Source organism: Heptranchias perlo, chromosome 3 (assembly GCF_035084215.1).
Source record: "Heptranchias perlo isolate sHepPer1 chromosome 3, sHepPer1.hap1, whole genome shotgun sequence".
Taxonomy (NCBI): domain Eukaryota; kingdom Metazoa; phylum Chordata; class Chondrichthyes; order Hexanchiformes; family Hexanchidae; genus Heptranchias; species Heptranchias perlo.
In genome coordinates, this window is record NC_090327.1 from 96375059 (window position 1) to 96388121 (window position 13063).

At 45.2% G+C, this 13063-nt stretch overlaps 1 protein-coding gene across 1 annotated transcript; it reads left to right on the plus strand.

The window, feature by feature from the left end:
- The first annotated feature begins 1390 nt into the window (after window positions 1-1390).
- Window positions 1391-5716, plus strand: c3h7orf25 (chromosome 3 C7orf25 homolog). Its single transcript, XM_067980949.1, is given in 3 exon segments — window positions 1391-1483; window positions 2556-3790; window positions 3793-5716. Coding segments are annotated over 2 exon segments (1251 nt in total). The 5' UTR covers window positions 1391-1483; window positions 2556-2562; the 3' UTR covers window positions 3816-5716.
- Window positions 5717-13063: the final 7347 nt, after the last annotated feature.

The following is a 13063-nucleotide window of genomic DNA, read 5'->3' on the forward strand; positions in this document are numbered from 1 at the left end:
GCCACCAATGATGGAGCAATTCAAATCAGGGATGCGCAAGAGGCATTCTCATTCCCACATTTCTTCCCCACCCCTCTGACTTTTCCCCTCCCCAATACCCCCTCCCCAATTCCCCCCTCCCTTTCATTCCTCTCCCCACATTCTCATCCACTCTCCCCTCTCATTCCACTTCCCTTGTCCACCCTCCACTTATGCCCCGTCCTCATCCACTCTCCCTTCTTATCCCCTTCCCTCATTTCTCAAGTTCTCTCTCAATCCCTCCATCTCCCTCTCCTCATTCCCCTATCTTTTCAACTCAGTCCCCCCATGCTCTCAAAAGCAAAAAACTGTGGATGCTGGAAATCTGAAATAAAAACAGAAAATGCTGGAAATACTCAGCAGTTCAGGCAACATCTGTGGAGAAAGAAACAGTTAACGTTTCAGGTCAATGACCCTCTATCAGAACTGGAAGAAGTTGAAGATTAAACAGTTTTTAAGCAAGTACAGAGCCAGGGCAAACAGAAAGCAATGAAGGTGAATAAGGTAAAAGAAACGGAGATCCCATTGAAGTGACTTCTACCACCTAGAAGGACAAGAGCAGCAGGGACATGGGAACAATACCACCTGCACGTTTCCCTCCAAGTCACACACCATCCTGACTTGGAAATATATCGCCGTTCCTTCATCGTCGCTGGGTCAAAGTCCTAGAACTCCCTACCTAACAGCACTGTGGGAGAACCTTCACCACATGGACTGCAGCGGTTCAAGAAGGCGGCTCACCACCTTCTCAAGGGCCTTGCCAGAGACACCCACATCCCATGAGTGAGCAAAAAAAAGAGCAGAGTTTCTTCAGAACTTCGACCTGAAATGTTGGGGTTGACTTCAAACCCCAAGAATGGGCGGGTGGGAGTTGAAAATAGTTGTTTTTTGGGTCGCAACCACAACCTGGCTTTATTTCCTGGTTTAACGTCGGTGCGTAAAAGTACAGGCTTCCCACTGGGAATGCCGAGTCCAAAGATTTCGCAGTTGCGACCCAAAAAAACAACTATTTTCAACTCCCAGCTGCTCCCAACCCATCCGTTCTTGGCATTTAAAATCACTCCCCTTAACTCTGTTTCTTTCTCCACAGATGCTGCCTGATTTACTGAGTATGTCCAGCATTTTCTGTTTTTATTACTCCCCTCAACTCCTCCCAACCTCCTGTCCTACCCTCACCCTCTCATTCCCCATCCTCTCTCAAGCCCTTCGACCTTCTCCTCAATTCAATCAGCCCTCCCTCCTAATCGAACTCCCCATCCTTCTCATTGACCCTCCACTCCCTTCAGCTCCTCATTTCCAAACTGCATGAAGTCGCTGTTACTGCGCATGCCCATCGCCCTTACCAACATGGCGGCCGGATGCGGATGCCGATGGGACGTGGCAAACTACGGACCCACTTCCGGTGTAAAGGCCCTCATAGTGAGCGGGAGACAGCAAATAGGCCGCGGACCCTCGATCCGGAAAGGTAACCGGGGTGAGGGGGGAAAAGAGGACAGAACAGAGACAGAGGACCGGGACCGCAGGAAGGGGAGCTGGGCGATAGGCCCCAGTGAGAGTGAAATAGGTGGACCGGCGATAGGGACCCTCAGGGGGAGGGAGAGTAACTGAGAGCAGGGACCCAGAGAGACTGGGGATGGGAGTTCAGGATCCCATAGAGGGAGAGATGAGGGACACGGGCCAAGAGAGAGGCTGACTGGGGAAGAAGAGTTTTACAGCCAATGAAGTAGTTTTGCAGTGTCGTCTCCATGCATGTTGAGCTTGTGATGGTGGAGGGCAGTTCAGTGAGGGAAAGATTGGTTGACGTAGTATCAGAATAGAGAAAGGACTTGCATTTATACAGCGCCTTTCATGACCTCAGGACGTCCCAAAGTGCTTTACAGCCGATTGAAGAACTTGAGGTGTAGTCACTGTTGTAATAGAGGGAAACACAGCAAGCTCCCACAAACAGCAATGAGATTAGGATCAGATAATCTTTTTAGTGATATTGGTTGAGGGACACCGGGGAGAACTCCCCTGCTTTTCTTCGAATAGTGCCATGGGATCTTTTACATCCACCTGAGAGGGCAGACGGGGCCTCGGTTTAACGCTGCATCTGAAAGACGGCAACTCCGACATTGCAGCACTCCCACAGTCCTGCACTGGGAGTGTCAGCCTAGTACTTGGAGTGGAGCTTGAAGCCACAACCTTCTGACTCCAGAGGCAAGAGTGCTACTATTGAGCCAGGGCTGACACCTCAGGGGGAAGCAAGAGAAAGGCAATGGAGAGATTAACTAAGTTAGGGAGCAATACTGTGCATTGGTACTCCGTTGTGGGTGAGTAGAAATGAGGAAGATGGAAACAAATAGCCAGACCACTTCATTCCTGCCAGTTAGTGGAGTCAGTTGAGTACCGGCATCAGCTGATGATCTGCAAGTGGCCTAATGTGCTTGTTAGCTGGAGTGTATCTGGGTGTCACCTGTCTCCCCTGCCTCTCCCTCCTCCCTCCTCCCTAGTAACAATCCTGAACTTGAGTGAATGTGGAATGTTTTGCTTTTCAGGGATGCCATGTCCCTACAGAAGATTCTCTCTGAGAGGATCGGCGAAGCCTGGGAGTTGCTGGAGAGGGCAGAGGCGCTGTCCCGCTCTCGCGCGGGCGGTGTGCAGGGCGGGCCCAAGCTCTGCGGCAAGCTGAAGGCAGAGCTGAAGTTCTTGCGGAAGGTAGAAGCGGGCAAAGTTTCAGTGAAGGAGTCGCACCTCCAGAGCACGAACCTCACCCACCTGAAGGCGGTGATCGAGTCAGCAGAGAGTCTGGAGGATGTGGTCAGCCTGTTGCACGTTTTCAACTATCAGGAGCACTCTGGCGAAAAGCAGTCCCTGGTGGTGGATGTCGTCGCAAATGGCGGTCTCACCTGGGTCAAAGCCATCGGTCGGAAAGCTGAGGCACTGCACAGTATCTGGGTGGGGAGAGGCCAATATGGAGACAAAAGTATTGTCGAGCAAGCAGAAGATTATTTGGAAGCAAGCAAGCAGCAGCTGGTGCAGTACAGTAATCCACACATCGTGTTTGCATTTTACAATGGCATTTCTAGCCCCATGGCAGAAAGACTGAAAGAAATGGGGCTGTCTGTACGGGGAGACATAGTAGCTGTGAATTCAATGATTGCTTTCATGGAGGAGGCCGATGATAATTCATCCGACTCTGACGAAGATTTGGAGGAGCCTCTGCAGGTGACTAAAGTAGACCGGTCTACAATCGTTGCCAGTGTTGCCTTTCCCACTGAAGTTAAAGTGGATTTCTGCAACCGTGTCAATTTAGACATAACTACCCTGATCACCTTTGTTTCGGCAGTAAGTCATGGAGGTTGCTGCTTCATCTTTAAGGAGAAAGTACTGACTGAGCAGGCTTCCCAGGAAAGGGAGGAGAGCGTCTTGCCCAAGCTGCAAGCCTTCATGAAGGACAAAGAGCTGTTTGCGTGCGAGTCAGCAGTGAAAGATTTTCAAGCCATTCTAGAGACGTTGGGCGGCCCCGGAGAAAAGGCCCGGGCACAGAAGCTGCTGCAGGGAATCACGGTGGTACCAGACCAGCCTTCCGAACGAGCCTCGAAATTAGAAGCCAGTGCAAAAATTAACAGTCGATCTATTACTATCTTTGGCACCGGAGATGCTTTGAAGGCAATCACAATGACTGCAAACAGTGGGTTTGTTCGAGCCGCAGATAACCAAGGTGTGAAATTCAGTGTATTTATCCATCAGCCTAGAGCTTTGACAGAGAGCAAGGAACCAACAGCGACTCCTTTACCTGGGACTGCCCTTCATGAGATAGTCTGCGGTGGCGGTTTAGTAAGATAAAGTGATCTTTTGTAATGGAACGTGTACATTGTCGTGTCTTAAAGACTATGGGGGGTCATTTAAACTGTGGGCGCTGGTGTAAAAGTGCCGATGTTGAATTTACGGCCATTATTCGCCCCACCTCGATTTTTCCTTTCCATTGACAGCAAATAATGCAGGGTGTATAATGGGCGGCCAATTCGAAATTGTCAGTTTTACACCATCGCCCACAGTTGAAATTACCCCTGTCTCTCTATAGTGAGAGCCAAGTACCAACCAACAATAAATGAGTATTCAGACTGGCAGCTAACAGCCATTTTGGGCAGTCATTGACGTTCTCAATGTGCTTTACTCTATTTACCTCCATTGCAGCTCTCCGTCAATCAGTCAAAATAAATGAGGATCCAAATCGAATGATCATCCTACATGGTGGAAGATACAACTCCACTGCGGGTTGCTGAGGCCTACCTGTATGTCTGAAATAGTTAATTGAGGATACAAAAGGCTTTAAAAAAATGACTCCGCTATTCAAGCGAACTTTGATGATGCTTCACCAGAGTATAAAATATTTTGAATGATTTTGCAATTGCTAAAGTTGTGATGGAAGCAGATAGCTCCTTTCATGACCCATTTTCTATTACCGAAAAGTCAGCCCCTATTCAGTTCGATGAGGGGGGTATCAAGCTCAGTGGAATACCAGCTATGACCTTGAAACTGATTGGCAAGGAAAATCCTGGCTTGGACGTCTGATAGCAGAATGGATTAGTTTCCCATTACAGAGTGTGGGCACTGTCCTTGTTATTTGGTTCTAGCTGATGCCTTCACGTTCTGCTGGGAAGCAAAAGAAGTGTGGCAGGAAAAAAAGTAAAATAAACAATATTTAAGTACAAAGAACAATTTTTTTTTTGTTTGGGGGGGAAATTAAAGGATACAAATACAACAACTTGCATTAATGTAGTATCTTTAACGTAGTAAAATGTCCCAAGACACTTCACAGGAGCGTTATCAAACAAAATTTGACACTGAGCCACAGAAGGAGATATTAGGACAGGTGACCCAATGCATGGTCAAAGAGAGGTTTTAAGGAGCATCTTAAAAAGGAGGAGAGGGGGCGGAGAGGTTTAGGGAAGGAATTCCAGAGCTTAGAGCCTAGGGAGAGCAAAGTAGGAAAGGAGGAATTAAGAATAGGATTCAGTGGATTTAAAAAAAGAACAGCAAATAAAATGGCAAAAGAGTGGAAATGAAACTGGGGAGTGGGAGGTGTGTGGGCTAGCAAAATTGCAGGTAGAAGAAAAATATATAGTTAAGGAGGGAAAAATATAAAAAAGGGGAACTGAACTCTTACAAAATTTTTTTTGTTTATGGAGCAAGGAGGTACTGTTGGTAGAGTTAGGAGCAGGAATTTATTCAGTATGGATTTAGCTCCTAATATGATCGATATTCCTGTTTCCAATATGCGTGTAACAAGCTGAAGCAGGCTCTGGATCCAGTGGTCAATTAGACACGTAGACTGGAGCTTAATGTTCAAAACAAGTGAGGTTTACTCACCCACAACAGTTGTGTCTAAGTGCAGCAATGAACAAACTAAGTGCAGCAATGAACAAACCAGTAACAGGGATTACCTTCCAGCATACACTTTTAGCTTCTCCCTCCAACTGAACTATTTCCCTGCCTTTTATCCTTCCGGGCTGGGAGTCGTTTCTAATTGACCTTAATTACCTTTAAAGATTTCATATGTCTATAACTGCCTTGCCTTGGTTGTTCTGACATTTTATATAATTTCTTAAAGTTGTACCCCCTATAGTGGATACAGAGCTCTCAAAAGCCTACGGCTCAGATATCGTCCCTCTGTTACAGTGCACAATAAAAGTTTATCATATACATTGCAAAATTGGTGATGGTAGACAGTTACAATCTCTGTTGTTGCCCTATAATATCCACAATATCCATAGATCAATGCCACAAATCCTATGGAGTTGAACTTTTCCTACCATCTCTGAATATTCTGGATGCTGAAGAGGGGAGTCCCATTTCCCTGCCCCCCACCCCCAGCCTCAGTCCTCTGGCACAAGTTTCCAGAGCCTCTGCTATTCCCCAGCTTTCCTGCAGACCCTCTGTTCCAAACCAACAGGTCCTGGTGATTTGTCTACTGTCAGTCTAAGTAATTTCTTTAGTATCCTCTCTCTGAATAATAACCTCCTGCACTCACCTCTGATGGTTCTACAATCCCTGTGTCCATCACTTCTGTGAAAACTGAGGTAAAGCACTTATTATGTGACATTCCCTCGCTCTCCACTGCAAGTTTGCCTCCTTCATCTCTTAGTGATCTTGACTATCCTGTTACTACTGTGCCTATCAGTCTTTTTATTGCCCTTTATGTTTTTTTTCTTATTTTCTCATCTTTTTTTGTAACTTTTCAATGTTCTTGATATTTATCCTTGCTCTTTTATTACCTAAATGTTTTTCCATGGAGCCCCAGCCTTTGATACACATTTTTTCCTTTTGAAATGTACTTGACCAGTACATTTTTCATCTGTTCAAATATTTGCCAAATTTTCCTTCCATTTTAATCTTGGTACGGTCCTTTTTAAAATTTCACTGTAATTTGCTTTTTTTCCCCAGTCAAGTACCTTTATTGCCAACTTTTTTATACTTAATACTGAACCTAATTATATTGTGGCCACTGTTTCAAAATGTTCTACATTCCACCACCTTTTAGGTTGCATACTTCCTTTGCTTCAGTACATGGGACCAGATCAAGTAATGCTTGCTTCCTTGTTGGAATAGCAATATATTGATTGAGAAAGCAGTCTTAAGCACCCTTTGAAAGAAAAACAATTCTACCTTTTCACCACAATATTTTTCCTATCCCATCTATTTGGGATAATTAAAATCTAGAATTCCAGCTGATGTGTTTATACGTGACCTGTAGGTAACTGCTTCCAGTAGCTGCTATCCAAAGTCTTAGAATTTGTACAGTAAGGTTCAGGATACAGAACTTCTAGGCATAAATGTCCTTCAGCCCATATGTGAGATCCAGGACTAAGCTGAGAGGTGGATTTGTGGCATTAAGAGGAAATTGTGCAGGGAAGCATTCCATCTTGCACTGACCTGTTGCAGAGCCTCTTGGAGGAGGAATTAGCCTGCTGGAGGAGAAGTTAGCCCCCTGGAGGAGGAGTTGGCCTCCAGGTGGAGGAATTAGCTGCTTGGAGGAGGAGTTAGCCCCATAGTGGGCATGTCTCTTAGTCAAAGTTCTGACATGAGTTCCTGGTATGCAGCAATAAGCTTGACGATCTAGAATGTCGAAGTGGCTGCCATTGCAAGCTGTCCACACAAAGTAGCTGTCCATCATAGCTGATAAACAACAAATCTCTATCTATAGCTAAGTGCCACATCAGGCAATGCATTTATCCACTGTCATCATAGGAATGCAAAACAGTCTTATCTATTGGGATAAAAAAATGAAAATGCTGGAAATACTCCAGGTGAGACAGCATCTGCGGAGAGAAAAGCAGAGTTAACGTTTCAGGTCGATGACCTTTCATCAGAACTGGAAGAAGTTTAAGATTATAACAGTTTTTAAGCAAGTACAGAGCCGGAGGGAGGGGAGGAAAGAACAAAAGAAAAAGTCTGTGGCGGGCAGGAGTGATTAAATGACAAAAGGGATGATGGTGCAAGGAGGGTGGTAATGAGACAAGTAAAGAAACAAAAGATGGGTCTGGCGGAGCTGTAAATGGCAGCAGCAGAACCATTACCAGCACCTGCTGACTGAAAAAATGGGAACAGTGATTATGACCTGAAGTTATTGAAAGCAGTGTTAAGTCCGGAAGGTTGTAAAGTGCCTAATCAAAAGATGAGGTGCTGTTCCTTGAGCTTCCATCGAGCTTCATTGGAACAGTGTAGGAGGCCGAGGGCAGAGTGGGAGTGGGATAGAATTAAAACGGCAAGTGACCGGAAGCTTAGGGTCACACTTGTGGACTGAACGGAGGTGTTCAGCAAAGTGATCACCCAATCTGCATTTGATCTCCCCAATGTAGAGGAGACCGCATCGTGAGCAGCGGATACAGTTTACTAAATTGAAAGAAGTACAAGTAAATCGCTGTTTCACCTGGAAGGAGTGTTTGGGTCCCTGCATAGTGGGAAGGAAGGAGGTGAAAGGGCAGTGTTGCATCTCCTGCGCTTGTACGGAAGGAGCTGTGGGAAGGGGAATGGGTATTGGGGGTGATGGAAGAGTGGACCAGAGTGTCGTGGAGGGAACGGTCCCTTCGGAATGCTGAAAGGGGAGGGGAAGATGAGTTTGGTGGTGGCATCCCGCTGGGGGTGGTGGAAATGGCGGAGGACAATACGTTGAATGCGGAGGCTGGTGGGGTGGAACAAGGGGGACCCTATCGTGGTTTTGACAGGGGAAGGGATGAGGGCAGAAGTGCGGGAAATGGGACGGACACGGTCGAGGGCCCTGTCAACTACAGTGGAAAGGAATCCTCGTTTGAGGAAAAAGGAAGACATATCGGAAGTACTGGTGTGGAAGGTGCCATCGTCAGAACAGACACGACGAAGACGGAGAAACTGGGAGAATGGAATAGAGTCCTTACAGGAAGTGGGGTTGGAGGAAGTGTAATCAAGGTAGCTGTGGGAGTCAGTGGGCTTATAGTTAATATTGATTGACAGCCTATCCCCAGAAAAGGAGATAGAGAAGAGTCAGAGATGGACCATTTACAGGAGAGGGAGGGGTCGAAATAGGAAGCAAAGTTGATGAAATTTTCCAGTTTGGGGCAAGAGCAGGTAACGGCATAGATACAGTCATCAATGTACCGGAAAAAGAGGTGAGGGAGGAGACCTGAGGACTGGAGCAAAGAATGTTCCACGTATCCCATGAAAAGGCAAGCATAGTTAGGACCCAAAAGGGATGCTGAGCTCTTTCAACCCTTACCATGGGTTTCAGCTTAGCGACTTAAGCCTGTACTAAGTTTGGTTCCAGTAGTATCAAGACAGTGGCCATTGTCCTTGATGTCAAAGGCGACCAGCAACCAGTACCCAGAGATGGAACATAGTTTGATTCCAGTTAGCATTAAGTATCACCAATCATCAATCGAGGGTGCAGATGGCAAGGTTATGCTGGAGCTCAGTATCCAGGTTAATAAAGGTTAACTGGGGTGCTGAGCTCTGGTAGCATCAGGCAAAAGCACAGTAGACCTTGTCAGCAAGTTACATGCTATCTTAACCCATCAGTTCATGAGAGCTGGCTCCAGCTCTTGATGCTACTATTTCAACTATGTTTCAAAGCTAAAATCCATAAGCTGAATCTGAATTGGAAATTTCTTAATTGTGACTGGCATCAAGCATCAATACTTGAAGGATCTGTGCATCAGAAATTCACCAATCCTGCATAAAAAAAGTGAATGTAGGCTTTTCTATAAAAGATCCAGCACATGAGACTTTGTTAATTGCAAATCAGTGTTTACAAGCAAGCAAGGGGCTGCCTATAATTAGAGCAGTCCATGTTTATAAAGTGCCCATATCCATAGCTTTTGTAATTTGTCTGACAGACTCTTTGGTAGACTTCCATCTGCAACTCACGTTTGAAAAATTACCTCTCCAGTCAAAAATCTAGCTCCCGCAGGCCATGGAGAAGGTGCAGAGGAGATTTACTGAAATTATAAAAAGGTTTGAGGCACTTCAGTTATGTGGAGAGACTAGAAAAGCTGGGATTGTTCTCCTTGGAGCCTTGGAGCAGAGACAGTCAAGGGGAGATTCAATAGAGGTGTTCAAAATTATCAGGGGTTTTGATAGAGTACATAAGGAGAAGCTGTTTCCATTGGCAGTAGGTTTGGTAACCAGAGGTCACAGATTTAAGATAATTGGCAAAAGAATCAGAGGGGATATGAGAAGATTTTTTTTTACGCAGCATTATTATGATCTGGAATGAACTGCCTGAAAGGGTGGTGAAAGTAGATCCCATGTTTACTTTCAAAAGGGAATTGAATATATATTTGTAAAGGAAACATTTGCAGGGTTGTGGGGAAAGAGTAGGGTAGTGGGGCTAATTGGAATGCTCTGTCAAACAGCCAGCACAGACATGATGGGCCGAATGGCCTGTACTGTATGATTCTATGATAATTCAAATGGTTGCATAAATTTCAGAACAAAAAGAGTCATTTGGCCCAACAAGCTCACTCCATTCAGGTCAGTGTATCATTATTCAATCATGGACTTTCCTCCTACACCACCTATGAATTCTCTACTTTAGGGAAAGTTAAATTCCTTCCCCTAAAAAGTGAAATCAAGCATTGCTATTAATATCTCTAAATTCCTCATTCCCCCTTCCTGATGGAGATCGATCCATTTCCATTTTAAAGGTATCAATTCACCTTGAATCAATTAACTCTGGGAGTCTTCTCCACTTGAAGGAAAAAAGTAACCTTACTCGATGTTTGCGAATTGTGCCCTCAAATACTGTGCTTATCAACCAAGTTAAATAGCTTGCTTACTTCAACCTCATCTGTATTCTGTTGTTTTGAAGTCACGTGTTGTGTCTTCCTTCTATTTTGGCTTCAGAAAAAATAAATTTAATTGCTTGACTTTTTCTTCATAATTTAGTCTCCTCAGACCATCTCCAACAAGAGAGAGTCTAACCACCTCCCCTTGACATTCAACGGCATTACCATCACCGAATCCCCCACCATCAACATCCTGGGGTCACCATTGACCAGAAGCTTAACTGGAACAGCCATATAAATACTGTGGCTACAAGAGCAGGTCAGAGGCTGGGTATTCTGCAGCGAGTGAGTCACCTCCTGACTCCCCAAAGCCTTTCCACCAAGTACAAGACACAAGTCAGGAGTGTGATGGAATATTCTCCACTTGCCTGGATGAGTGCAGCTCCAACAACACTCAAGAAGCTCGACACCACCCAGGACAAAGCAGCCCGTTGATTGGCACCCCATCCACCACCCGAAACGTTTACTACCTTCACCACCGCGCACTGTGGCTGCAGTGTGTACCATCCACAGGATGCACTGCAGCAACTCGCCAAGGCTTGTTCAACAGCACTCCCGAACCCGCGACCTCTACCACCCAGGAGGTCAAGAGCAGCAGGCACATGGGAACACCACTACCTGCACGTTCCCCTCCAAGTCACACACCATCCCGACTTGGAAATATATCGCCGTTCCTTCATCGTCGCTGGGTCAAAATCCTGGAACTCCCTTCCTAACAGCACTGTGGGAGAACCTTCACCACACGGACTGCAGCGGTTCAAAAAGGCGGCTCACCACCACCTTCTCGAGTGCAATTAGGGATGGGCAATAAATACTGGCCTCGCCAGCGACGCCCACATCCCATGAACGAATAAAAAAAAATACAACCTTTTCATGTTAAAAACGTGATGTCTCTTAGGCATTACCCTTGATTTACCCACAATTAAATCCAGTGGCCAAATCTCAGCCAATAATTGGTCCAAGACTCTGAAGATGTTCTCCTTTCTGCTCATTATCTCATGTAGTTGTGTGTCAACAGCAAATTTCATGCTGCAGACACCCTGTCCCATATCGTGAATCAGCAGGGGTCTCAGAACAGACCTGTGTGATATGAAAAGGCCCGATTTTGCTAAAAGCATATCGAGCATGATATGGTGTCTACGCTGTTTCTCCAGGGTTTCTGCGGATCTTCTGTGGAAGTTATGGATGGTGATTGGGAGAATCCCCGAGGAAATTCAACTCCGTGGTATTCAGAGATTCATTTCAAGCATCCTGTCAAATGCCCTCAATCATTTTTCCCACTTTGGATAGAATCATAGACTCATAGCATGGAAGGAGGCCATTTGGCCCATCGAGTCTGCACCGGCTCGATGCAAGAGCAATCCAGTTAGTCCCACTACCCCGCCCTATCCCTGTGGCTCTGCAAATTTTTTCCTTTCGAGTACTTATCCAGCTCCCTTTTGAAGGCCATGATTGAATCTGCCTCCACCACCCCCTCGGGCAGTGCATTCCAGATCCTAGCCATTCATTGTGTAAAAAATTATTTCCCCATGTCACCTTTGGTTCTTTTGCCAATCACCTTAAATCTATGTCCTCTGGTTCTTGACCCTTCTGCCAATGGGAACAGCTTCTCTCTATCTACTCTGTTTAGACCCTTCATGATTTTGAATACCTCTATCAAATCTCCTCGCAACCTTCTCTGTTCCAAGGAGAACAACGCCAGCTTCTCCAGTCTATCCACATAACTGAAGTCCCGGATGTTAGGATAGCCAGCCTGTAATTCCCAGATTTTCTGCCTTACTCCTTTTTTTGAATATTGTGTTCTAATCCCTCACCCCTCCCTATCTCTGTCATCTCTTCCAGCCTACAACCCGCCAAAACTCTGCGTTCCTCCAACTCTCGCCTCTTGTGCATCCTTCACTTCCTTCACCCTACCATTGGCAGCCATGCCTTCAGCCGTCTAGGCTCTAAGCTCTGGAATTCCCTTCCTAAACCTTTCCACCTCTCCTCCTTTAAGATGCTCCTAAAAACCTACTTTGACCAAACTTTTGGCCACCTGTCCTAATATATTTTTCTTTGGCTCAGTGTCAATTTTTGTCTGAAGCACATTGGGACATTTTCCTATGTTAAAGGCGCTATATAAATCCAAATTGCTGTTGGAACCATGTTTGCCATTGTCTAGTTCTCAAGTACTACTCCTTATTTCTGGGACGTATCACAGCTAACCCAGCTAACCCAGGAAGCAGGTGGATATTTAATCCTTCCAGTTTCTGCATAACTTTCTTCACTAAATTCTGTATGTGCTAAGGGTCCCTTATTTACTACGACTACAATGTGTCTACAGACTTCCTTTGTGAAAACTGATATGAAGAATCCATTTAATATATCTGCCATCTCTGGATATTCAGTAATAGTTTTACCCAATTTATCCTTTCATGGACCACCTCTTTGCCTTCTACAGTCTACTCTTAATTTAAATTATCTGTTAATCTGAATTGAAATTGTGCAAAAATGCTTTATTTAAATTGCTTAATTCGAACTACTGGGCACTCAATTTTGAGCAAGAAACAACTGAATTAACAGGATACAAGGAAACAAAAATGAGGATCTGGGATTCATATAAAAGGCAACTGAAGAGAGCTAAATAAAGTACATATTACAAAAAGTAAAATAGACAAATCTTCCCAGGGCAGGAAGAGGTAGTTGAAAACATTTTATAATTATAATAATACTAAAATTGTAAAACATTTGCTGCCCTCAGA